Source organism: Pteropus vampyrus, unplaced genomic scaffold (assembly GCF_000151845.1).
Source record: "Pteropus vampyrus isolate Shadow unplaced genomic scaffold, Pvam_2.0 Scaffold561, whole genome shotgun sequence".
Lineage (NCBI taxonomy): Eukaryota > Metazoa > Chordata > Mammalia > Chiroptera > Pteropodidae > Pteropus > Pteropus vampyrus.
The window spans coordinates 304759-331371 of NW_011889342.1; the positions used below are offsets into that span (position 1 = coordinate 304759).

A 26613-nucleotide genomic window follows, 5' to 3' on the forward strand; every position below is an offset into this window, starting at 1 on the left:
ATGAACTAAGCCAGTCACAAAAAGACAAATATTATATGATTCTGCTTCTATGAGGTGTCTAGAGTGGTCAAATTCATAGAGACAGAAAGTGGAATGGTGGATACCAGGAGCTGGAGGGAGGGGTTAATGGAGATGAAGTTTCAGTTTTGCAAGATGAGAAAGTTCTGGAGAGGGATGGTGGTGAAGGATGGAGCTGATTACAAGAATGTAAATGTACTTAATGCCACTGAACTGTACACTTAAATATGGCTATGATGGTAAATTTCACGTTATGTGTATTTTACCACAATTAAAAGTTTACTTCTAATTTACTTTCAGTTTAGAAAAGTTATGCAATGAGAGGCAGTCAATATTAGCAAGAGAAGAATTTGTTTGTCTTATAGATACCTTGGCGCTAAAAGACCTGAAGGTGCCTCCCTAGATCAGCATAACCAGATCTACTGGTGCCACTACTATACTCAATGTCACATGATATCTATGCATCTTTCCTTCTCATACAGACAGTGTCCCACTCCACGGGACGTAGCTGAATGACTCATCCATTCGCTGCATCCAGTTTGAAACATAAGATCTGTCTTTTAAACCTTGGAATGGCTTCTCATGGTCTGGCAACCTACAAACTTAAACGAAATTTCCGAACATACAAAATAAATGTTAAAACCATAGTAAAAAAAAAAATTCAGTGGAAGCATGGGAAACACACAGAAGTCGCTGAATCTTAGCAATTAAAAAATTTTATTAGGCAGGAGTTGCGAAGGCTCCTCCCTTTGCTGTGAGTTCTTTGTCTATTGTCCTCCATGATCCTTGGCTCTGATCTCTGGAAGGATCCTCACTGTCTTCTGTCCTCTTTGGCTGAAGCTTTCACAGTGCGATCCCTGCTGGTCTGACTTTGGGGCCTAGGGTTATCGTGTTCTAAGCCAAACAGTCACAGTATTTTCTCGTCCAGGATCATGATTTCTTGCCAAAATTCAATAGGTATCCCATCTTTTTGTCTCTAGGCAGCTCCATATGCAAGAAACCACAGCCAAACATTTTCTCTGACATAGTTCTTTTATTTTTAACCAATTTTTTTTATTGTGGTAAAATACACATAACATAAAATTGACCATCTTAACCATTTTATGTGTATGATTCAGTGCCATTAAATACAGACCCACGGTTGTGCCGCCCTTACCACCATCCAACTCTAGAACTGATTTATCTTGTGAAACTGCAACTCTGTCCCCATTAAACCCTACTTTCCTTTTCCTCTCCTTCAGTCACTGGTAACCATCATTCTACTTGTCTGTCTTTACAATTTTGAGTACTCTAAGTACATCATGCAGTATTTGTCTTTTTGTACCTGAGTTATTTCACTTAGCATCATGTCCATCTGATATAGCCCTTAAATCCAAATGCTGCCCTCATTAACTTCCTGACCTCTATGCTTGGACCTTGGCATTCTCTTGAGGCTGCTGAGAAAGGGCCAATCTCTTGCTATAATTGCCTCCTCAGGGCCACTTTTGTATTACTTCTCCCCTGTGAGCCCCAAATCATCAGACTCAGTCACTTTAAATTGTAGCCTGCATGGCGAGAGGCTACCTTAGTATAATTATGGTCTCTTCCCTCAGCGATTGTCCAATACACTCCCTCTCTGTCTCTCTATCTCTCTCTGTCTCTCTATCTCTCTGAGTCTCTGTGTCTCTGTCTTTCTCACCTCTCTCTCTCTCTCTCTGGCTCTTTCGACAGTAGCAAGAAGTAGCAAACATAGAAATAGTCTGGCTTCTCCCAATCACTTCCTGGAGGTGGTATCCAATAGGTACCCAATCTGTCATGGAAGACATTGCAGTTTTACCTACTTATTTGCCATGACAGAACATGGATCGCCAGCTTTCTATCTTGTGTCTGTGTCCTCATGACCTACTACCTGACTGTTAAGTTAATCCTTCATTGTTTAGGTTTTTATTATTGCAGAACCACACTTCTGGCATTAACTTTTATATTAGTTATTGTATAGTATGAGCTGCTATAGCAAAGAGACCCTAAAACACAGTAGCTGAAACTGGATAGACATTATGTTTTCTTCATGTAACTGTCTGCAGGTGGGTGGTTCAAAGCTGGTTAAGTGGCTCTGCTTTAATTAAATCATGGCTTCCCCTTTCTGGTCCAAAGTAACTTTCTTATCTCCAGCCTTTGCATCTACATCCCAGGATATAGGAAAGGGTGTAGAAATCAAAAGAGTACAAACCCCTTTCTTTAAAGGGCTGTGGATGTGGCCATCACACCCATTCATATCCCATACTTCTGGCAACCATTGATCTGTCTTCCCTCACTGTGGTGTTCATACTTGGAGGATACCATATCAATGAAATCATATAGTATGTAACCCTTTGAGACTGGCTTCTTTCATTCAGCATAATTTTTTTGTGAGCTTGTGGTTAGGGAATTCCCCCCACCCCAAGTTTTATTGATATAGTTGACATATAACACTGTATAAGATTAAGGTGTACAACATAATAATTTGATAAATGTATATACTGCAAAATAATTACCACAATAAGTTTACTTAACAGCCATTACCTCACATAGTTACAAATTTTCTGTAACTTGAAAGTTCTCTTATGAGAGATCCTGCATCTTAGCAGGCTCTTAGCAACTTTTAAATATACAAACAGTATTCTGAACTGTGGTCTCCATTCTGTACATTACATCCCCACACCTTATTTTTACAACAGAAATTTTGTACCCTTTGACCACTTTCACCCCCATGCATTGCACCCCTGCCCCTGACAAGCGCAAATCCATTCTCTGAGCATGATTATTTTGAGATTCATCTAAGTTTTTGTGTGTTTCAATTGTTTGTCTTTTATGGGGAGGAGGAAATTTTCCTCTACCCTTAAGGTTCTTTTGGTGAGTCTAATAATCAAATAGATATGAGACAGATTAGCAAGAAAAAAAATGACCAAGTTAATTACATATATATGTATGAGAACTCCACATACACGAGAGAGAGAGAGAGAGAGAGAGAGAGAGAGAGAGAGAGAGAGAGACTCCACATACATGGGAGGTTTAAGGACAGAAAGGGAAAATGAAATATATATGACATTCTAAGCCAAGGATGAAGTAAGGCACCTTTAGAGGGGAGGAAGGTCACAAGATGATAAGAAAAGCAGATGTTCAGTAATTAGAAGTTTGCCCTGCACTATAGATGTGTCCCCAAAAGTTATTTCTGATAATTTGTGTTATGGGCAAGGCGCCTACTTCAAATTCTTCTAGATAGTTAAAAGAAGTGGGGGCAGAGTTTTTCTTGTCTGCAGGATCTTGTCTGCCTTTTAGCTCAAAACAATCCACATACCAGAGAGGCACATCTTGGGGTGACTCATTCTGAACCCCTACACATTTTATTGCTGAGTAGTGTTCCATGGTATGGATGGACCACAGTTTGTTTAATCATTCATCTATGGAAGGACATTTTGGTTTTTCCAGTTTTTGGCTGCTACAAACAAGGCCCCTATAAGCAATTGTGTTTTGTGTGACTTAGGCTGTTCACAATCCCCTCTGGCTTCCCAACTCATTTAGAATAAAATCTGACATAAACACAAGGGGATCTGGTTGGGCCTCAAACACTACATACACCCTGTGATAGACATGGGGAATTCATATGATTGAAACACAGTACCCATTACTGAGGTGCTCCTAGTCTGGGGGCTCAGGCAGTTCTGCCTGAGTTCACATTCTGCCTCTTTCTCTTATAAGCTGTGGGACCTTGGGCAAGTGCCTTAACCTGTGTTTCTGTTTCCTCATTTGTAAAATGTGATAATGATAACACACCTCTCTTACAGGGATGTAAGGATTAAATGAATGAATGTATCAAAAGTTCATGGGACAGCCCCTTGCATAGTTAAGTGCTTGACAAAAAATAATGATCACTATTTTATTATTGGCTCTGGGAGTTTAATTGGGCTTAAAAGCCTTTTTTAGGAATTTTGCATTTTATATTGTTAATTGTAGGAAGAGTGTAGGATGAGAGGCAGATGGGAGAGGGGACCCATTCGAAGACTGTTGGAATAATCCAGAACAGCTCTCAGAGAGTGGCAGGAAAGAGCCTGTTTGGAGTGGGTTCAAGAAGGAATAGGAGGGGTTCCTGGGGGCAGCAAGTGCAGGTAACTCATTGGAGAAATTATGCTAAAAAAAAGGAGCAAAGGTATAGCAACAGGTAGAGAATGGGCCAATGGTGTTTTTCTTCTTTTTTTTTAATGGGTTAAATTAAAACCTAGGAATGATTCGGTAGAAGATAAAATTAATGATGGGGTGGAATTCTCAGAGGGAAATCCCAAAAGTTGACGAGGAATAGGAACCAGTGTAAAAATGGCGGCATTTGTCTTGGACAGAAGCAGGGCGTTGGGTACCAGAATTTACTCCCCCTTACTAATGGGGTGATCATTTCCCAGAAGCCAGACGGCTGGAATATGGTGGAACATGGGCAGGAATACGGTGGAACGCGGGCTGGAACCAAGGACCACTGTTCTTTGGAGCATTCATTCCCTAGCACGTGGAGCAGAGGAAGCCCAAGCGTCCGGGAAGGGTGTGGAGCCTACAAGGGTGGGGCCAATAACAGAGGCTGGCCTACGGCCTCTGCCTTTGCGGGGTTACGGTAGGCTAGGAGGCAGGCCATTCACGCCCAGACAACGTAAAGGGTCGTATAGCACGGTTGGCGTGGAAAGCGGCCTAGGGACTGTGGGACCTATGGAAGGCCGCAGAAGGTGGGCCCGAGAGGGTCTTGGCAAATGGCTGACATCGATAGGCGTGGCCTCCTGTAAAGAAGGGCATGAGGCTCACACTGAGCCAATGAAAGGCGAGAGAAGGCGGGGCCTGTGCAGGAGGCGGCCAGTAGAGACAGACCTTATAGGAGGAGCCCTGGAGCGTAGCTACGGCTTTGCGCACGCACAACGGTCCAGACTACTGATGCCAGTGGGCAAAGGAGGGCTGCGCGCTCAGGTCATGTGACACGAAAGGCACCGAATTTCTTTGGAGTCAGCGCCATTTTTTGTAGATGAAGGTTGAAGTTCCCCAGAGGTTGGAAGGACATCCCGTGGTGATTTAGCCTCGTTCCGCGGCCTGAGGTCGGGGTCAGGCTCCGGCTCTGGCGCTCACTCGGAGGTGGGACCTGGCTTGAGGAGAGGGTCGCGCACGCCAGCCTGGGGGCGTGGCATCGTTGTTCTTGGTGACGTAGACGTGGGGCGGGCTCACCTCTGGGGATGAGATTCGGGACCTTGATGCAAAAGAGTAGGGGCTTTGCGTAATCCATTGAGAAGCAGGTAAGTAGGAAAATGAGTATTTTGAGGCTATTGTGGTGGCTAGTTTGGGTGTAGGTGGCGTAAGAGGGGGAGCCTTTCATCGCGAGGGGCCGTGATCTGGTCCCCCAGTAGGCGTGGTTTGGGGCGTGGTCTAGGTCCAAGACTTGCCGCGTAAAGGGCCCCACCGAAACTCTGGAGAAGAGGGCTTGTTTTTTTATGGATAAAGTATGTTTGCATCCAGGCACTAGAACTGCCTATTTTTATTTAGGTGCTACCTCATGGAGACGCCTGCGGCCGCCACCCTTGCCGGGAGCTTCTTCCCCTCGTTCCTCTTCCTGGTCTGCGGGACGTTAGTGGCAGCTGTGCTGGGCGCCGCTCATTCCCTGGGGCTTTTATATCGGTTGACGCACAAGGTGTGGGGGCACAGACGGGAGGCGGGCTGGGGGCAGCCAAAGCAGGAATGAGTTCCCGGGCGCGAGGGACTGGTCGGAGAGTCCAAGGCCTTGTCCCCATTGCCAAACTGCATACGAGGCCCTGGACTTTGCCTCGTTAGAGATAATAAGGCAGCTGTGGTGCCGGGGCACTCAATACCACGTCCACCTCCTTCCCCAGAGAGCCGAGCCCTTTTCACAGAACGATGCTCCCTAAACACCGTGGGTCAGGGCTATGAAGGCAAGCACCAGAGGATGTGGCTGTGATATCTTTTGACAGTTGCTCTGTGCTTTAGAGGAATTTTCTTATGTACCCAACATGTTTCTGAAGCTTTTGCTTCTGTCTGCATTTTTCGCAGAGGAAACAGGCTCAGAGACGTTGTGTGGTAGCTTGATCTAGATGACCTCTTTGGGAAAGAGCTGACTGCACAGACTTGGATCTGAACTATTTGGCTCCTCTCTCAGAAATTTACCAGATCTCTTCCCTAATATTTTCTCTCCTGCCTGAAGCAACTTTGACCCCTTCCCAGCCCTTCCTCTCCTAGCCAGAATCAAAACCACTGGCCTTGAGGACTTGTGAAATTTAAGGCAAAAGCTTCTGATGTACGGAGCTGTGTGGAAGCTGAGGCTGGGATGCTGCTCACATGCCAGGCACTTGGCTGGCAGCTTGTCATCTGTGCTTGGCCAGTGAGTGGGAAGGAGCCTGGTAGGCTGAAGGTTGCACTCAGGCTACCAGGTCCTGATACTGCAGGGCAGGCAGTCCTGGAGTCACAGCCAATGACCCCTACCTTGTGTTCTTGGCCTAACTCCTCTGGATTCTGTAGATCCACTTTCCCCCTCCTCTCTCCCTAATTGTTCCACCACCCCAGGCAGGCAGTGTAACAAAGTGGGGCGCTTGACAGTGTTGGTGCTATGGGACTTCGAATCTTGCTTGGGCAGGTCTTGGTTCCCTTAGCTATGAAAGGATATCAAGTTGACGCTTGACCAGCATGGGTCCACTTATACGTGGATTTTTTTCACTACATACAGTAAATGTATTTTCTCTTCCTTATACTTTCCTTAATAACATCTTTTCTCTAGCTTACTTTTTTTAAGAGTATAGTATATTACACATATACAACATATATGTTAGTCAACTGTTAATATTATTGGTAAGGCTTCTGGTTAACAGGCTATTAGTAGTTAAGTTTTTGGGGAGTCAAAAGTTATATGTGAATTTTCGACTGCACAGGAGTTGGTACCCCTAACGCCCACATTGTTCAAGGGTCAACTGTAATGACAAGAGGATCTGGTAGGATGATGTGTCTTGCTCTGGGCCTCATATATGATATATGCCTTTCTCAGTTCCCTGACCCTGCTCCCTTGTTTCTAGGGGAGGGGGATTGCCATTCTCCCCACCTGCCCTGGCACCCTTTCCCGGGTCCTTGACAGTCTTGTTCCTCTCTCTCCGTCGCCCCAGGTGGACAAGGCAAGTATCAGGCATGGTGGCGAGAGCGTGGCAGCTGTGCTGAAGGCCCATGGTGTGCGGTTCCTCTTTACACTGGTTGGTGGGCACATTTCCCCGCTGCTGGTAGCCTGTGAGAAGCTGGGCATCCGTGTGGTGGACACACGCCACGAAGTCACGGCTGTGTTTGCTGCCGATGCTGTGGCTCGCCTGACAGGTGAGGGCAGAGTGGAGAGGGCTGGGGGCTGCTGGTGAGACTGGGATGAGGGGTCTTTGAGGGGCACAGGTTTTTTAGGGGTGGCCAGGAGGAAGGGCATGGATGCAGAGGGTGATGACCTGTGTTCCAGGAACGGTGGGCGTGGCGGCAGTGACGGCAGGCCCTGGCCTCACCAACACAGTAACAGCAGTGAAGAATGCCCAGATAGCTCAGTCTCCAGTCCTGCTTCTGGGTGGCGCTGCCAGTATTCTGCTGCAGGTACCCTGTGCTCAGGAGGGCGGTGGAGGCTCCAGGATGGCTCGAAGGGCTCACGTGGTAACTCCTCTGGACCCATCTCTGCCAGAACCGGGGTGCGCTCCAGGCCATTGATCAGATGTCCTTGTTCCGGCCACTCTGCAAGTTCTGTGCTTCCGTGAAGAGGGTGCGGGACATCATGCCCACCCTGAGGGCCGCAATGGCTGCTGCTCAGTCAGGCACCCCGGGTAGGTGGTTTGGGGCTGGGCAGTGGTCAGGCCCTAGGGTCTAGGGGCTAAGGAGGCACAGTAGGCTCAGCGTCTTCCCTGCCCCTGCAGGCCCAGTGTTTGTGGAGCTGCCTATTGATGTGCTGTACCCCTATTTCATGGTCCAGAGGGAGATATCATCAACCAGGCAACCCAAGGATATCATGGGTCGAGTAGTCTCGTGGTAAGTAGCCCCACTCCCATCGTGCCCTCCTCCTTTCCCTGCCTTCTCTTGCAACTTCTTGCCAGTACCTATCCCTTTTTTGACTCATTCATTGATTTGCACATCACTTGAGAGGGGCCAACCATGAGAAGAACATTTCAGGTGGAGGAAATAGCATATGCAAAGGTCCTGAGGCAGGAATGAACTTGGTGGGTTGGGAAAGCAACGTGGCCCATGTGGCAGCAGCAGGTGAGCAAAGAGGAGAGGGGCAGAGGCTGAGCTCAGAGCAGCTAGCAGGGCCCACTGGGAGTGCCTGGAGTTTTGTTTTTAATCTGAGATCTGTTGAGAAGCATTGCAGGGCCTTAAGCAGAGGTGTGGAATACCCTGATGCAGATTTTTATTACATTCCCTGTGGTTGCTGCTGGAGAATGGACTGTAGGGTTGGATGGAAGTTGGGAAGCTGGGGAACAGGTGTGGTGGTCCCTGGGATGAGAGGTGATGATGTCCTGGATCTGGGTGGTGGCTGTGGGATGCAGGAATGTGGATGGATCACATATGAATGCCTGGAGAAGGGGACAGTGGGTCCCCACAGGCTTGTGACATGGGCACAGCTCACTCTGGGGCCGTGAGTCACAAGTGGCCAGGATTTTGGAGAGAGCAGGGCAATGGGGCTGGCCTGGGACAAGCCCGAAGTTTTTCCTGAAAGAGCTGTGAGTTTGAGGGGCACTACCTCAGTTGAGTGGATATAAAGGGGTCCAGGTAGGGGCACAGCCTTAGCAGACATGTGCAAAAGGGTCCACTTTTGGTCACTACTGAGGTGGGCCTGGCTGAAACAGGGCCAGGAGGGAGAATCGGTTTTCTCCTCCTCCTTCCCCATTATCCCTTCCCTTTGCCTATCCTTGCCCCTCCTTTTTCCAGTCCTCCTGCATATATTTATCAAGTGCTGCTATGTGCCAGGTTCCAGGATGGGCAGTGGGGAACATCCGTGAACAAGACAGACAGGTCCCTGCACCCTGGGCATGAGATGTATCTTCAGGGCCAGCTCACAGAGTAACAGTTTTACTCAGTGTCTTTTATAACAACGCTTTGAGTTAACATGGTAAGATATTGTTACCAAATGATTTGGATGAAGTCATCCAGGTTGTTAATGGCACACAAAGATTCAGCCTGGAGGAGCCTTCAGTGCTTTACCCAAAGAGCTATGTGCCATCTCTAATGAATGAAATGAATCCCAGGACTGCTGCTAATTAGCTGTGTTTACTTGAGCAATTAATTAGACTTTTTTCCATTTTTATTGAGATACAATTGACAGCACTGTGTAAGTTTAAGGTGTACAGCATAATGATTTGACTTAATTGTGATGAACGTCTCTAGCTTTTCTCTCTAGACGAAGGTCCTGTGAAAAATAGATGAGATTGTTCTGCTACTGCAAATGCTGACTTATAAAAGAATTAACCATTATCATCATGATGGTTAATAAGAACAGGGCTGAGTCCATTGTCATGTCAAGTGTAAGGCAAGCTGTCTTCCATCCTTCCTTCAGTATGGTTAGGAAACCAGAAAAAATAGAGAAGGGTGTTTAGTGGTCCTAACATTTAAGAAGTGGTCTGTAACCTTGTCCGGGAGGCAGAGTTTTTAAGCAGTTTTGTTCTGTGACCATTACAGCCTCTACTCCCTGGCCTCCCAGTCCCCTCACCTCGTTGTTCTCCTCCTCTCTCTCGGGCTTTCCTCCTCAGAGAGGAGGCAAAAAAGGAAAAGGCAAGGGAAGGCTGGCTCTTCCCTTGCCTTTTCCTTCCCTGTTGGGGTCTCCATGGTTCCTTCCTTGGCCTCTTCTCATTCTCTGCAATCTTGACTCATCCTTCAAAGAAAAATAGAAGCTTCCGGTTCCAGTTGCTTCCTACCAACTCCCACGTGTCTGTTTTTGGCTGCATTGGGTGTTCTTGAGGGTAGAGCTGAGCAGGATTTATCTGTGTGTCTTCAGAGCTCTGCCTGGGGCCTCAGGGAAAGTTGAGGTCCTGTGACTCAATAAGGAGACAGAAGAGGATGCGGGAAGCCAGAAAAAGAGTTATGTTAGTAGCTTCCACTGACTTTATATCCTTAATGGTTAGGTCACTGAACCTTGGGATGTTCCCTTTTACATTTCACAGATCAGAGTACTCAGAAAAGTTAAGTGCCTTGCCCAAAGTCGTACAGCTTAGTAGTGGCAGAGCCACCTCTGCCTGACCCCGCAGCTAGGGCCCTGATCCAGGCACTTTACTCCGGGGCTACTTGTTTCTGAGGGTCTGTGTCAGGTTGGAGTGGTCACCAGCAGCTTCTGAGGGGAAACAGGCCACTAGAGACTTGGCCACTGGGGTTTATCTGTCCCTGGGCCGTTGACCATCTTGTGCCTGTCCCGCTTCCTCCTGACCCCTCTCCTCCTCCAGCTCCTGAAACCCCAGTAGTGAATCCTGGTAACCACCCCTTTCTCTCTTCTTCGCAGGTACTTAGATAATTACCTGGCCAACCTCTTTGCAGGAGCCTGGGAGCCTCAGTGTGAGGGGCCCCTGCCTCTGGACATCCCCCAGGCATCCCCCCAGCAGGTGAATTGCTTCTCATCCTTGGCTGAGGACCCCTACCTGGCAGCATGGCCTCTCCCTGAGTCAGTACTGGGGCCTTGATCTTGGGGGCTAATGGTGACTCAGGGTTGGCTCTTTGAGCTTCACCTCTCGCCCCAGGTTCAGCGCTGTGTGGAGATCTTGAGCCGGGCCAAAAGGCCCCTTCTGGTGGTGGGGAGCCAGGCCCTGCTGCCCCCAACACCTGCCGACAAGCTTCGGTGAGAAGCCTCAGCCCTGCCTTTACAATCACATTCCTGGTTCCTAGTCCTCTGGTGCCCTTTGGGGATGGGAAGGCCCTTGGCCACACTCACTTCTGTTGTATCTGGACCCACAGGGCTGCTGTGGAGGCCTTAGGTGTCCCCTGCTTTCTGGGCGGGATGGCACGGGGGCTCCTGGGCCGCAGGCACCCCCTCCACATCCGGCAGAACCGCAGCGCCACCCTGAAGAAGGCCGATGTCGTCCTCCTGGCAGGTGGGCCTCTGACTCCTCCCCATCCTTCCATTTTCCTCCAGGACCCCTGTCACCCCGTGACCCTGACTCTCCTAGTCTGGTCCTCACTGGCACCCCATCCTCCTAGTCATCCACCCTCTTACAGTGCCCAAACTTTCCCCTTTCAAGGGTTTTGAACAACCCTCAATTTGAAATTCATGCGAATTCTTGCCAGGTTACAGTTGTGTGCTGAGACGCAGCTTTGTACAAAGGAGGACACAGATACTGGTGCCCTGCAGGGCTTTCTACATAGCATTTCCATTTGCATACACTACGCAGCACGTACACATACAGCATACACATTTTCACCTGAGTACGTTAAAGCTTGACACATGATAATTGTACCAGTTAGCTATTGTGTACTAACCATTCCGAAACTCAGTGGCTTAAAATGCACTTGTTATTGCTCAAGGCTCAGCAACAGGTGAGGTGGGATCTAGTTTTGGCAGGACTCATTCAGGAGTCAGCAGTCGGGGTGGCAGGAGGGCAGCCATGCTGGCCCAGGCCGGGCTGGCTTCGATACTTGGGAGTTGGCTGGCTATAGTGGGGCAAGAATGGCCTCAGCTGAGATTCTGAATTCTCTCTCTTCCCTACCTCCTCCTCCGTGTTTATCATCATCCCACAGGCTGGCCTAGGCTAGTTCACTTGGAGGTTGAAAAACATGTAGAGCTTGGTGAGCAAGGTTGAGGGAGAATGGAAGCTGCAAGGCTTCTTGAAGCCTGGTCTCAGGACACATGCCAGCACTCCTGACACATTCTGCTGGCCAAAGCACATCCTGAGATCAGCCCAGATTGAAGGGCTGGGGAGTTGCAAAGTCACTGCAGGTGGCAAGGGTCAGGGAGAGGTGAAAATGGGAACCTTTTTGCATTCTGTCTGCTACAGAGGGCACTCCCCAGGATATTGGCCCTGTGTCCACTCTCCCTTTGTCCCCCACCCCAGGAATTGTGTGTGACTTCCGCCTGTCCTATGGCCGTGTCCTGAGTCGTAGCAGCAAGATCATCATTGTCAACCGTAACCGGAAGGAGATGTTGATCAACTCGGACATGTTCTGGAAGCCTCAGGAGGCAGTGCAGGGTGAGCCCCCAGTGCCCCGCCTGCCCCACCATGCTCATCTTGGGCCCTCTCCTGGACTCAGCTGCAGCTGGCTTGTGCTTGGTGTTGCTGATCAAGGCCTGGACCCTGCCCCAGGGGGCACTCAGTCGTCCAGAGTTATATATTTGGCGCTCAGACTGATGGGTGCTTCTAGATGAACAAATGGTGAGTGTGCACTATAGGGAAAGCCTGAGAATGCGCATGTGATCATGTTCCCCTGCTGCAAACCCTCCCATGCTGCCCACTGCTCTTAGGACAGAGAACTCACTCCGTGGCCACTGAGGCCTCTGTTGTCCTGTCATAACTCCTCTGCTCCTGTTTGGTCCCCTCTCAAGGACTTTCTGTGCTCTGCTTTGCCCATAGTTCCAAGGATGTTGACTTCCCCATAGTGTAGGGAACTCTTGTGTCAAGCAGAGAAGTGGTACCATTGCATTCATGTTTGGGAATGTCCGCTGTAGTAGCTAGTGGTCAGTGACTTGGAGGGGACCAGGCAGTGGCAAAGAGTCTGTTAAACAGGGGCGGGATGGAAACGACAAGGTCTGAGGCGAGGATAGACAGGGAAGAGAAACTCAACTTCCCTGAACCTCCAGGTGATCATTTCTGAATGGAAGTGATAAAAAGTACATCATCACCAGCTCATTTATTTGTTCACTCCACAAGCACTTTGCACGCCTGGGTTGTAGAGACATGCTAGGCAGATGGAGGTGTTTTTAGTGATATGTGTGATCTGGGGTGTGATGTGGAGGCAGGTGACGAGGTTGGCTTGGATTTCTAATCGTCTTTGTGCTCCTTAAACCTGTTTCTCTGGCCTTGCCCTCCCTCTCACTCCAGGTGCCCTACCTGATTCTGACAGGCCCCGGGGTATGTTTTGCCTCTTTTGCCCTAGGAGCACCCCTGGCCTGCCTCCTTGCCTCCTGTTCTAGTGCTGCTGTTGGCTTCCTGCTGTCTTTGGGCCTCTGGTGCTGGAAGGGCGGGAGGAGGCTACCTCCCTGCATCTGTGTTCTCTTTCTTCCCTAGGAGATGTGGGGTCCTTCATGGTGAAGCTGGAGGAGGGCCTTCGGGGCCAGACATGGCCCTCAGATTGGGCAGAGGAGCTTCGGCAAGCTGACCAGAAGAAGGAGCAGTCCTTTTGGTGGGGGTTGGTGGAGTGGACATGGTGGGTGGAGGGTTCCTGACAGCTTCTGCTGCTGGCCCTGCTGACCTGCACTGCTCTGTTGCAGCGAGAAGGCAATGATGCCTGTAGCCCAGCACCTGAATCCAGTGCGGGTGCTGCAGCTGGTGGAGGAAACTCTGCCCGACAACTCGATTCTGGTGATGGATGGTGGAGACTTTGTGGGCACTGCTGCCTACCTGGTGCGGCCCCGTGGCCCCCTGTGCTGGCTTGATCCTGGTAAGGAAGGGCCTACATCTGGAGTAGCTTGTACCATCCAGGCCCCTTCATAGCCACCTGCTCTTGGTTCTCCTAGGGGCCTTTGGAACTCTGGGGGTTGGCGCAGGATTTGCACTTGGGGCCAAACTGTGCCGGCCAGATGCTGAGGTGAGTTGGGGCACTGGAGGCAGGAGGCCTGCTGCTTTCTGGGCCATGAACCACCCCAACCATCCCCTGTCCCTTCTCAGGTCTGGTGTCTATTTGGGGATGGAGCTTTTGGGTACAGCCTCATTGAATTTGACACCTTCGTCAGACACAAGGTGATCAAGCTGCCTCAGGGGAAGCCTGGGATTCTGGGAGGTGTCATCAGGGCTGGGTTGGGCTGGGGAGGGAGTTGCTTCTGTCTGGCAGGTCCTGTCTCTGTCTGTGTCTCTGGATGGCCACACATGGCACTGAATGCCACAGCGTGGCCTCATCCTCTCTCTGCAGGTCCCAGTGATGGCCTTGATAGGGAATGATGCTGGTTGGACTCAGATTTCTCGGGAGCAGGTGCCCTGTCTGGGCAGCAATGTGGCCTGTGGCCTGGCCTACACTGGTGAGGGGCCTAGGCAGCGTGGGGAGCGGGGAAGCTATTCCCAGCCTGGCTGGGTGTGTTTCTTGGGCTGGCTGCATGGTGGGCTGGGTCCCTGCCACCATCTAACTTGATCTCCCTTTTTAGATTATCACAAGGCAGCAATGGGTCTGGGGGCCCAGGGCTTGCTGCTCTCACGGGAGAATGAGGATCAGGTGGTCAAGGTGCTGCGTGACGCCCAGCAGCAGTGCCGAGACGGTCACCCAGTCGTGGTTAACATCCTCATTAGTAGGACGGACTTTCGTGATGGCTCTATTGCCATGTAGGGCCTTGTGAGTGCCTTCCCACTCCTGGACTGTGTCTAGCGGGTTTGGAGTCTCATCCTTGTCTGCCCTGGGCCTATCCCAAGAGGTCCAGTGACCTTAGAACCCTCCCTGGGGACAGGCAGGGGCTGGAGGGGTCAAAGCTCAGAGGGGCTCCTTGGCAGCCCTGGAGAGCTCTCGGGCCTTTTTCTCTGTGGGTCCAATTGTGCCCTCTCTCTTTTTTCTTACACACTGAATAAACCACCTCTGGTTCATGTGGGCTCAAGGACTCATCCCAGAACCTGTGCATATTGATTTATTGTCCACAAAGATGGAAATGAAGGAAAGAGCCGAGAGACAGGAGGGGACCTTACTCTCCCACTGGAACTCTGGGACCCACTGAGGCACCACTACTAGGGAGTTCAGAGTCCTTGGCATTGTGAACCCTTTTCCTGCTCCATGGTCCCTGAAAGAGCCCCACATGCCAACTCCAGACGTGTCCATGCACACCTGTACACACACACACGCACGCACGCACGCAATAAATATATTCCGTACCAAAGTGCCCCCAGCCTGACACTTCAGGTGGGGCCTCTCCAAAAGGGAGGACTTGTAAGTGCTCATTTTTTTCAAGGACGGGAAGAATTGGGAAGGGGAAGGGCCAGACTCTGCTATATCTGTTAGCTGGTTTGAGGCAATTGTGGAATTTTCCCTGGAAAAGAAGGTGGAGAACCCAGCTCTTTTTCTATAAGCCTGAGGCTGTCCTCATTCAGCTGGAGCACAGGATAGGGGCTGCCCCATACAGCACCTCCTGATAGTCCTAGGGCCCTCTGAAGGAAAAGCGGAGTGCACTGCTTATGAAAGCTAATACTGATTTGGTTGGCAGCAGCAAGAGGACTGACGGGGTGTGTCACCAATCTGGGCTGATGCACACAGTAACTGGTGTGTCCTGGCCAAGGGGAGGCAAGAGAGACCAGCCCAGCAAGCGGGAGAGGCCCATGGTACTCAGAAAAAATGGCCGCAACAATTGGTCCCCAAAATCCCCAGTCACTGGCCTTGGGAACCAGTGCCCAAATATTTAGCACTGGAAACAAATGATTCACAACATCGGGCGGGGCGGGGGCTGCTCGCCAGGCAACTCCCCCACAACAAGGAGCTAGGCCGGTCATGAGGGCACTGGCTTAGCAACCAAGAGCACAGCCCTTAACTGGGGTCTCGCCCTGCCCGGCTCAGAGGCACACGTTGATCTGTTTGGACAGCTCTCTCTCTAGGTCCAGAATGAGGGCGTCAAAGTCTTTGAGGTTCAGGTGCGGGTTGAAAGGCGCCTCGAAGTCGTCCTCGAAGTCAGCGGCGCCCCTCCGCTCGCCGGCTTCCTCGTCCTCGTCGCTGTCGCTGCCCGTCACATGGTCGTAGTCCGGCCCGGACAGAAAGTCCCGCCCACAGGGCAGGAAGTCCCTCCCGCAAACGCTCCAGTCGCCGGCATAGCGGTTGCTCGGAGGGCTCTCGGGACCTCCCCGGCCGCGGGGCCGAGTCACCACTTCCGGGCCCGCCAGTGGCAAGCGCAGCGAAGGCTGTCGTTTGGGTCGCAGGTACGGGGCGAGGTCCGGAGCCTCTGGGGACCTGCTGGGATCTGCAGGAGAGGGAGGGCTAATGGTGACTTCACGCGCAGCGGCGGCGATGATCAGGCCTCTGACTGGTTGCTCTGGCAGCCCTCGACCGGATCACGATTTCATTGGCTGAGCCGGTTTTGATTGGCATGCCGAGAGGCAGGGCCTCTGACCGCATCAAGCATGGATTGGTTGGATCTGAACTGGTTGCTGAGGCAACCAGGTACGGATTTACTCTAATAAGGGGGCGTGGCTTGCCTGAAATTCGAGATTAATTGGCCTTCCGGGAAAGCATCGCCGCGGCGGCCTGTCCCGGATTGGCAGCGTGGGCGAAAGGACTCACCTGGCCAGGCCTGCAGCAGGTAATGCAGCACCTCAATGTGGCGCTTGAAATCCACTGCGTTGGCAAGTCCTGGGCCAGAGCTGCGGATGCAGGGCCTGGTGGGGGCCTGGCGCGCCGGCAGCAGCACGGGACCGAAGCATACAGCCAAGTTCTGCGCGGTCATGCGGTTGTGGGCATGGAATGAAGAGACCAGGCGCAGGTGGTCCAGGAGAAGCGTCAGAGTGGCCTGAAAAAAGAGGTTTGGGAGGGCATGAGCGGGGCAAAGCTAGACCCCTGTCGCACCTGAGGGAGACTAAGGCAACTCAGAATGGGGAAGTTGAGGTTCAAGGTCTCCTAGCTGGGAGATGGCCAAGCTAAGACTTAACCGTTAGGTATTAGTATTATGATTACATTTTCCTGAAGGGGAGACCAAAGGTAACAGGTTTGGAATGCCAAATCTTGGACTTCAACCTATTCTTGTGTTAGGCAGGGCTGGTATTAATTCCATTATATAGATGAGGGTATTGAAGCACAGAGAGCGTCAGGATTTGTCCAGGATCCCATAGCCAGAAATCGCCCTTGTGGTAGGTTGACAAACCTGTATTCACTGTGTTTTTGATAGATCTTGGCTGTGCTACCTTCCTTGGGTAAGTCACTCTACTGCTTTGGGCCTTGGTCTCCACATCTATGAAGTGGGGATACTAATAGCATCTACTTTCTAAGATTGATGGTGCCACAAGACCATGGCCATTGCCCATCCAGGCATGGAAGAAATGTTCTACTAATGTCAGTCCACTCCCTGTTCCACCCACTCCCACCAGGCCCAACTCACCCTCTCCACATCCGGTAGGCAGCTGAGGAGCCCACGGGTACCGTCAGCGCTGGGGGGAACCCTGCTTGGGGGCCCTTGGGCCATGGCCTCCAGCACTACTTGATAGAGGGGCTGGGTGATGAGTGGGGTGGGCAACTCCCGAAGATAATCCTTGAGGATGCCTGTGGACACAGGGCCCACTCTGGTCAGGGCACCCCTGGCTTCCGAGGCTGGAGGGGTCAGCTGGGGCTGAGATGGGGGAAGAGGAGGAGGACAGGTGCAGGAAGGTGAAAACAAGGCCAGATAGAAGAGGCGAGGTCCCAGAAGGACCGTAGGGACTGCCTTGAGGTGAGGGTTGAATGGAGAGCAGGTAGGGGAGGGACTGGGCATGCTGACCAGTGATCACATTGATATCCGGGTACAGGTCCTCAGAGAGGCACACAGCTGCACTGTCTCGTTCAAAGGCATCTCGAAGCTCTTTCTTCACGGCTGCGGAGCCGCACAGGCGGTATAGCCCCACTACCTGGGTGTGGGAGCAGAGAGAGGATGTCTTCTTGCTGGGGCCACAGACTGATCAGGGTCCAGTGGGTTGAGAGCTGGAGGTCTGGGCAATGGTGGCAGTGGGCTGAGATGTTGGGTGCTAGCTGTAGCCTCACCAGCTGCCTTCCTGCTCCTCTGACACCTGTCATAGGGTCTCCACCCAGCTGCCTGGACAGCCTGGCCCTATAAACCTTCTGCTTGGATCACTGGTCCTGACTCCTCAGCTCACTTGTCACTTCCTCCAGGAGGCCTTCCCTGACTACCACAATCAGTAGGAGAAGTCCCGTTTTAAGCTCTCAGCTTCCTCACTCTTGTCCCAGCCACAGTTTTACATTTGTGAGTTACTATTGGAGTCATGTCTTTTTCCCTCAACAGATTCTGAGCTCCAGAAGGGATGGGATCCTGTGTCACTAAGTGGGTAGATGACCCATGAGTTCTGGGCTAGGTGCTATGGTCTGGGGGTGCCTCCTGCTGTTGTCTAGGCTGGGATTGGAGCTGGGAGTGTCTCAGGCAGGGCAGGGAGAAAGGCCTGGCCTCTGTACACGGGGTGTCCTGGGAGGTGGGTCTGAGGTCTGGGGTCCAGCTGGGGTGGGGTGAGGGGCTCACCCTCAGCCCTCGGCGCTCGATCTGCCCAACACACTTCTGGATGATGAGGGGCACCTGGCCTGGGGGCTGTTCCCGTTCCACCAGCAGTGGCAGGGGCAGCCCGAAGACGCGGGGTTCAGCTGTGTCCGGTGCTTCCTGCTGCTCTGACAGGGTCAGCTTGGCATACAACAGCCCCTGAGGCTCTAGGTGCACAGCCAGCTGCTGGGCCTGGCACCCTAAAGACACAAGGGAACCTGAGTGGGTTCTACCCTTTTACTGGCCTTTTACTCCAAGCCAAACCCCCACCCTGGGCTTGGAGCCCTGGGTGCTCTGGTGGAAGGGCCGAATTCTGTGCCCTACTGCACTTCCACCCGCAGCCATACATCCTACCTCGGAAAACCGTGGGCAGCAGCACAATGCCCTGGGCACAGGGCCGGTGCCGATGCACGCCGGGATCCCATGCCAGCACGAGGGCCCGCAGTAGCCGGGCAGCCTCGAGTTCCAGGTGGAAGGTGTGGTCCAGTCGCAGGAAGTCCGGCCCCCCGCGCAGCGGCCCTGTGCGGGCCCGGGCCACCCCATCCACCTGCAGCAGGCAGCAGAGGTCTCTTGGGGTAGCCCCAGGTGCTGGCCGCAGCCCCCCCAGCCCGTACAGATGCAGGCTGAGGCGGCCCCACAGTGCGGCGGGAGGTGCCCGGGCAGATGAGCCCACCTCGTAGGGCCGGAAGGCAGTGGGTGACGGGGGACACGCTGGGCGTTCTGGTGAGTCACCATCACTGAGGTACCCAGCCCGAGGGCCCCTCGAGCTCCCAGCCATGGCTGCCCGCCCAGAGGTACCCACGCTGCTGTCCAGGTGATAACGGCTGATGACGGAGCCCTCGGGGGCAGCCCTCTCGCGGTCCCGGCCAGCCCGGGTGCCCCGCAGGCTCAGGCGGCGCCGTAGCTCTGGCAGCTTCTTCATTTTCATGGAGAGGCGCCTGGCAGGGCCCGGGGACTTGGTGCGTGAGGCTTTGGTTGGGGGGCTGGCAGGGGCCACACCTGTGGAGACAGCATACTTCAGTGTTCAGAAACCTGGGCTTGGGGTGAGGCTGAAGCCTGTGGTTATCTTGGGGGACCCTGTGCGGGGGTGGGTGAGGCTCGTACTCACCTTGCAGGGCTGGGCCCTCTGGCTCAGCCAAACCTGGCTGTGGCTCCGGGGGCTCAGGTGCCAGGGGTCTGGGGTCCTCCTCAGGGATGGGGTTGTACCAGATCTCGCCAGCGGGCTCCCCGCTGCCAGGTCCCCCAGGCCCCAAAGTGGCCTCCTCTGGTTGCTTGGCCCCACCCAGCACCCATCTTCGGCTGCTGGGCTCCAGGCTCTGCAGGTAGGCCCCCCGTGCAGGACTGCGAGATGCCTCAGGGCTGGGGGGCCCCTCTGCTCCAGCCTGGGCTCTTTCAGGGGCCTGGGGCTCTGGCTCTGTAGTGCTGGGCTCCAGGTGCTGGGCTGGGCGGCCTGGCAGAGAGCAAGAGAGTGAGACATAGTACCCCGATTCTCCAGTAGCCCCCACCCAAGCTCTTCCTCCAGCAAGGGCTGAGGCATTTCTTTGGAATGGGATTGGTTGGCAGCTTATAGTCCACCCTATCTTAGTCCCTAATGTCTCTCTGCCTCCAGCCTCAGGGAGCCACTGGGGTTTCTCCAGGCAGAGACCCTGTGTTCCTGGCTCTGATTCCCCACCCCTCTCATTAACCCCGGCAAGTGGTCCTGCTCCTGTTCCTTGTCACTGGAACAAGTTGCTTCTCATCTCTAAGCCTCAGTGTTGTCCTGTGACATGGGAGGATTTGATGCCCTCTCCAGGGGGGCTTCAGGGAACTTGGTGTGGGGAGTGCTTCCTATGTCTCTGTATCATGGTCAAGCACTCAGTGCAGGGTGGACGCTGGCTTGCTTGCTCAGAAGACAGGAGCAGACTTGACAGTGAGTGCATGGTTCTCCCTTCCTGCAGCATGTTACGCGCTCTCTCCCCTGCTTTCCCCCCACCCCCTCCTGCCTCCCTATCTTCCAAACTCTGCCCCTAATCTGGAGCGGGCCATCTCTTGGTCCAGACCAGACCCCCATGGTCTATGCCTTGGCGCCTCCCCTTTGCTCTGTCCTCTCCTCTGACATCCAAGGCTGTTTCCTGTGTGTGTTTGTGCGTGGGCACCCAGTCCCATTTCTTTACTCTGGGAATCTTTGGGAAGGGCTGGGGCGGGGGCGGGGGCGGGGTGGAGGGGTAGGTCAGATCCAGGAGTCATCTGGCATCCCTCCCTTAACTCCTTCCTTCTGGGGACTTCCTACCCGAGGCAGCGCCCATTACTTTAAACTCTAGTCTTGCTTGCTTGCAGATTACCTCCTCTGGTCACCTCAGATTTTCACCCTCCAGGACTCTCTCCCGGGTCTCTATTAGGAGCCCAGTCCAAAGAGCTGTTTAAGTCACTTTACTAGCCCTGGGCAAATTACACAGCTGCTCCATGCCTCGGTTTCCTTACGCGTATCAAGGGGACAGTTTCCTGGGGCTGCTTAAGGCGTATGCAGCTGCAGTCACTGGTTAATAGATGGGAGGGGAATGCAGGGTGCCTACTATGATTGGTGTGCCAGGTCTCTCCATCCTGCAGAAGTGCACCCCGTTTCGCCTATCCTGGTCTCCAGGGCTCAGGGTGCCCCCTGCCTGGCCTGACTGGGCCCCAGTGTCCCGGTCTCCCAGCTCCTCCTCCCTCCACTCTCCAGGCGCAGTGTCTCGGCCCCACTTCCTGTCAGAGGCGAGGCCCCCTCCCGGGCCTCCCAAGGAGCCCGCAGCGCTGGCATCCCGGGCCAGGCGCACATAACGGTCCGCACCCCTCTCCTCCCCAGCGCCTTCCTTCCAAGACCCCTGTCCATCCTCGGCACCCCCCCCCAGCCCGTAGGGGGCTCGGAGGGGCTCCCTCTGTCCTCCCAGCCGACTCTCCTTGGGGCTCCGGGACCCCCTCTCAGGCTGGGCGGGGCTCGGCGCCCCCTCCTCCGCCGCCCGCCTTGCTTACCGCGCTCCTTCGCATCGGACTTTTTCCGGGGAAGTTTCTCCCGGCCCCGAAGGCGGGAGAAGGTTTTCCTGAGCAGCGGCTCGGCCATGCTGGGGCCCCGGCCGGGCCGAGTGCGCGCCCCCTGTCCAGCTGCACCGCCCCTCGCCCGCCCCGCCCGGGTCGCCCCGCCCGCCCCGCCAGCCCCGGCCACCAGGAAGCGCATTCCGGGAATGCTTGGCCCAAACTTTTTTTTTCCCCTTCCCGCGGCCTGAGCGAGCGATGCTGGGAGATGTAGTCGCCTGGGCAGGGAGGGGAGGGAAGGGGGCTCTGGGCTGCCTTCCTGGGCTCCAACTCATATGGTGGTGCAGCCCTCGTCCTCCCCCTTTCTCCCTCTCCCTTGGTGATCGCGAGTTCTCTTGGCTTTATCTCCAAAACGCATCCTGTATGTATCCCTTCTCATCTCTCTCATCTACCGCTCTAACCTGGTTCAAGCCCTGGCATCGTTCGTTTTGATGGCACCTCCTCTTCCTTAGTCTACCTGATGTCACTCTGGTGCCTTCCTCCTCCACCCCCCGCCCCTCTTATTCCAGGTACTACTATCCCAAACTCAGTGGTGTAAAACAGCCATTGCATGATGTTCACAGATGCTGCGGTTCAGGAGTTTGGGCAGAGCAGAGCTGACATTGATTATCTCTTGTTCTTCAGTTGGAAGGACTTCGAGGTTTAGAGGTGACTCAACAGATGTGGGCCTGAGTCATCTGGAGGCATGTTCACTCAGAGATCTTGCAATTGATGCCAGCTGTGGTCCCACAGGGGCCTCTCCTTCCAGCAGGTAGTCAACCTTCTTATAGTCATCCACAACTCTAAAAGTGAACAAGGCAGAGCTGCATTACCTTTCCCAACCCACCCTAGGGTGTCACACTGTATCATTTCTGGCACCAGATTCAAGAGGAGGGGGACATAGACCCTACCTCTCTCAGTGGGCAGTATGTTAAGATGACCTGTGCAAGAGGATGTGGGATGAGAGATATTATTGTGGTCATCTTGGAAAATTTAACTTGCCTCACCCCTACATTCCATTCTCTACATGGCACCTAGAGTGGACTTAAAAAGCTGAAATCAGATCATGGCACACCCCTGCAGAACAGTCTTCTCATGACTGCTTACTCTATTTAGAATAAAATCCAGATTCCCACAAATAAAATCCAGTCCCAACAAGACTTCTGGCTTCATCTCCTTTGTTGTCCCCAGTGCTCACCCTGGCCTCCTCTCAGGTCTTCCTTCACATCAAACAATTCCTGCCCTAGGCCCTTTTCACACGCACTTCCTTCTGCCTCAGAAGCCCCGATTCTTCTGAAACTGCCTCTTTTTCACCCTTTAGTCCCAAAGGCATCTCCTTGGGAGGCCTTCCTTGATACCACCATAGAACTATGATTATATCATTGTATTTCGCTTTTTCGAAGACTCACCAGCTTGTGCTTAATAGTTCCACTAGTTTGTTCTAGTTTATCTGCTTCCTTGTCTAGATCTGGGGCTTCACCAGATGCATCTCTGTCTTGTTCACTGCTGAATGTTCAGGTGGGAGATCAGGTGCCAGGTGATGGAGCCCTGGACAGGATAGGGTAGCCAAGAGGCCTTGACAGAGGATGTGTGTTTGTTTATAATGTCTCAATGTAGATCTCTGTGTTTGTTCTTCTTGGAGTTCCTGAGATTCTTGAATATATAGATTCATGTCTTTCATCAATGTCGGGAAGTTTTTTTGGCCATTATTTTTACAACTCTTCTTTCTGTCCCTTTCTTTTCTCTCTGTCTCAGACTCCCATTATGCATATGTTGGTATGTTTACTAGTGTCCCACAAGTCTCTGAGGCTCTCTTCATTTTCCTTAGATGATGAAAATGAAGAGAGGGTGAGTTGCTGGTGTCTTTGAGGTAGCCGTTGACAGTGAAGAGAGAGGTCAGGAGTCAGGACAATACCTCTTCACAAGTCCAAGACAAGAATGCAGGACTAGTGTCCACTGGGGTGCCCCAGAACCTCAGAGGAGCTGGAGGCTGACATGAGGGTGAGAACAGCTCTTTGATCCACATATCACATCAAATGATTAAAAAGCAGTCATGTGTCACATCAATATTTATTATTTTTTGATAAAAATTTTGGCAGGGTTTCTGTACTTTTTCTTTTGCATTTATTTGGCTACCTGTGGCTCATATAATTCACAATGGCTATGATTCTCAGCAATCAAATTCTTGATAAGTGAAAACAAATGATCTACAAACTGTATATAATGAAATGATTAGGAATGCTAAATTTCTCACTTAGTGGCATTGTACTATTATTCATCTGGATTTTGGTAGTCGCTGTTTGGATTGTGGAGTCTGTGTGTGAGTATGTGTGTATGTTTTCTTTTCCTCAAATGTTCTCACTAGCTATAGGCCTGATGTGCTGTGCTTACAGTGCCTGATAGATAAATCAGCCCCCCGTAAATATGAGGATTTGTTGAAAGAAGAAATAAGTGCAGGTAGAGGGGGCTAGTCAGTTTTGAACAGAGCTCTGTACCTCTGTGGAAGACAATAGGATTTGGTGGATAAGTAACTCAGCTTCCTCACCACTTGTGTGGAATGACGGAGATTCCACACTGACCCCTGGAGGTCTTTATGGGCAGTTCCAGCTGCCCACAGTGGAGACTTGCACAGTAATGCATGCATTACCAACTTCTTTCCCTTCTCTGTCTCACTTTTCCACCCCACTTCCAGCATTTCCTGGATCGCTTCTCAATAAATTATGTGCACTTGAATCTGTATCTCAGGGTCGGCTTCTGGGGGACCCCAAATGCAGACATTCTTTCTATACCTTAGTTTCCTTATCTTGCCAAAAGGAAGACTGACTCTCCTGATATCAAGGTTGTGGGGGTGGAGGAATGGGAGTGGGGCATGTGTCTGTGGGCTAAATTTCCTGTCTGCCACCTCTCAAGGTCATTAGTTCTTGGAGAATGGAATGTGGAGAAGGTTATGGGGAGCAGCCCCCCCAGTTTCCACCCCCTGCTGTCATTCCCAGTTGTCCCTGTGCCTGAGGCTTACCTGTCTCTTCCAGGATTAGGAGGCGCGTGTCACAGGCTGCGCAGGCCTCCCTGGTCAGGAGTCAGTCCTCGGAGAAACAGGGCAGGGGTGGCTGCCCAGAGATGTCCACTGGGGCAGCGTTGAGCTGCTGGAAGGAGAGAGGGTGGTCGGATCACCACGAGGTAGCCTCCTGAAGTGTGGTGTGGTATCACTTGACAGGCAGTAGGGCGACATGTCTTGACCAGAGCCTCCCAGTGGCCCTTGGGAAAGCCCAGCCAGGAAGCTGTGGAGCTGAAGCTAAAGTGCAGCAGGTGGCCAGTTACCCTCACAGTGCCCTCTTTTTATCACATGCAGAACTGCTGGGCTTTCCTGCTGGCCAGACGCCTGCCAGGCCCCAGGCTCCAGGCTCCAGGACACAGTTAGCGACTGGTCACCTGCAGCCATGCCAAGAGCTGCTCTGGTGTCCAGTTGGGGGTGCTTGTATGGCCACTAGGGCCTCGTAGATGCTGGTTATCCAAAAGGAAGTGGGAAAACCTGGAGAGTGGTGGCTGGTCAGATGGGAACAAGTGTCCTGGGGTAGGCAGGGCCAGGCAAAGACCCCATGTCATTCCTTAGCTCCTCCCTCCTCCCTCCTGGGTCTCTAGGCACGCCTGCATTTTCCAAAGAAAGTTCTGGTCCTTGACTGGCTCCTAGGAGATAGCTTCTAAGCCCTTGGGATCTCTTTGTATACCTGGGGGCTGTGACAGAGAGTTATACTAACAGCATGATTTATAGTGGTGGCCTTGAACTACACTGTATCCGTTTGATTTCTAGAGGAGTTAGAGACTTAGTAACTAAGGTGAGCCACATGGGTGGTCATCCATGTCTATGTGGCTGTGATGGGGGGCTGAATTGTGTCCCTCTGCCCCAAATTCCCATGTTGAAGTCATAACCCCCCCCCAGGACTTCAGAATGTGACTGTATTTGGAGATAAGGCCTTTAAACAGGTGATTAAATAAAAATGAGGTATTTAGGGTGGGTCTGAATTCGATGTGACTGGTGTCCTTATAAGAAGAGGAAATTAGAACACAGACGTGCGTGTATAGGGGGAAGATGCTGCGAAGACACAGACGTAAGACAGACATCTGCAAGCCAAGGAGAGAGGCCTCAGAAGGAACCAACCCTCCTGACACCTTGATCAGACTTCCAGCCTCTGGAACTGTGAGAAAATAAACTTCTGTTGTTTAAACAACCCCATCTGTGGTGTTTTGCTGTAGGAAACTAATACAGTGTCCAACCCCCAGTGAGAACTCTGGACATTAAGACTCAAGTAAGCTTCCCTGTTGACAGTGTACCATGTGTATTGTCACACACCATTGCCGAGGGAATTAAGTGCTGTCCACAAGACTCCAGAGGGACAACCAGAGGTGCCTGCTGTCTCCCATACCCTGACCCATGTGCCTTTTTCCCTTGTTGATTTAAATCTGTATTCTTTCTTTGTAAACTGTGAGTATAACAACTTTGCTGAGTTCTTTCTAGTGAATCGTTGATCCTGAGAGTGGTCTTGGGGAACTTCTACTACACAGGTTTGCAGAGATGGAAGTGACTCCCCAAATCCCTGGTAAATACATATTAGGAAGTAGGCATTCCCCTTCCAGGACCTTGGGCTCAAGCCTTACTGAGCCCTTCCTCAGGCCTTGCTGGAAATGGCTTCTAGCCACTCCCACCAGCGGATGCACCTTTTGTCCCCCAGAGTTCCACGTGGAGCAGGAGTTGAGCTATTCCAAGCATGACCTTGGGCAAGTTATCCACCTGGGAGGCCATCCAACATTATGATAGCAGAAGGAGCAGTCAGGTTTTGGGGTCACACCAGGCAAGACTGGAATCTTTCCCACTCTGATCCAGCATGTGGTCTTGGGACAGTCATTTTCCCTCTCTGAATGTCAGTGTCTAAATCTACATAATGTCTTTGAATTACCCAGTAAAATTTCATACAGAGAGGAAGAAGTGTTATTGTATTCTAACACTGATTAGTTCATTCAGATCTAGTTAAGCTGGCTCAAACCCCGTCCAATACCCTTGCTGAGATTTTGAAGAATGTTCAGATGATCATTTCCTCATGATCTCCTGTTACTGCCAAATTACATAGTTATACCATGAGCTCACTGTTCCTGCTTCTCTCCTTGATTTCACCAAGGCTCCCGGGTGTGCAACAGGCTTTACTGAAGGTTGGAGGACTGGAGGGGGAGTTTACATCTCATAT

At 52.1% G+C, this 26613-nt stretch overlaps 2 protein-coding genes across 5 annotated transcripts; one reads left to right on the plus strand and one right to left on the minus strand.

Annotated features, from left to right (window-relative positions):
- The first annotated feature begins 4888 nt into the window (after positions 1-4888).
- ILVBL (ilvB acetolactate synthase like) lies at positions 4889-15010 on the plus strand. 3 transcript variants are annotated; one of them, XM_011384118.2, is made up of 17 exons: positions 4889-5139; positions 5545-5689; positions 7167-7368; positions 7499-7626; positions 7712-7850; positions 7941-8052; positions 10511-10610; positions 10746-10843; positions 10960-11096; positions 12054-12188; positions 13224-13338; positions 13427-13596; positions 13673-13743; positions 13824-13895; positions 14065-14170; positions 14294-14478; positions 14736-15010. In XM_011384118.2, exons 2-16 carry the CDS (start codon positions 5555-5557, stop codon positions 14470-14472), a joined length of 1899 nt encoding a protein of 632 aa, XP_011382420.1. In that variant the 5' UTR covers positions 4889-5139; positions 5545-5554; the 3' UTR covers positions 14473-14478; positions 14736-15010. The 3 variants fall into 3 exon arrangements, with proteins under 3 accessions (XP_011382420.1, XP_011382418.1, XP_011382419.1); XM_011384116.2 differs by having other exon boundaries at positions 14294-14749; XM_011384117.2 differs by lacking the exon at positions 4889-5139 and adding an exon at positions 5146-5297 and having other exon boundaries at positions 14294-14749.
- On the minus strand, positions 14749-21490 carry SYDE1 (synapse defective Rho GTPase homolog 1). Of its 2 annotated transcripts, XM_011384115.2 has the most exons (9): positions 21338-21490; positions 19458-19799; positions 19152-19348; positions 18704-18896; positions 18335-18549; positions 17585-17711; positions 17210-17370; positions 16399-16624; positions 14749-16078 (listed from the first exon to the last, which is right to left on the minus strand). In XM_011384115.2, the coding sequence occupies exons 1-9, from the start codon at positions 21423-21425 to the stop codon at positions 15678-15680; spliced, it is 1950 nt and encodes a 649-aa protein (XP_011382417.1). In that variant the 5' UTR covers positions 21426-21490; the 3' UTR covers positions 14749-15677. The 2 variants fall into 2 exon arrangements, with proteins under 2 accessions (XP_011382417.1, XP_011382416.1); XM_011384114.2 differs by having other exon boundaries at positions 18704-19348.
- Positions 21491-26613: the final 5123 nt, after the last annotated feature.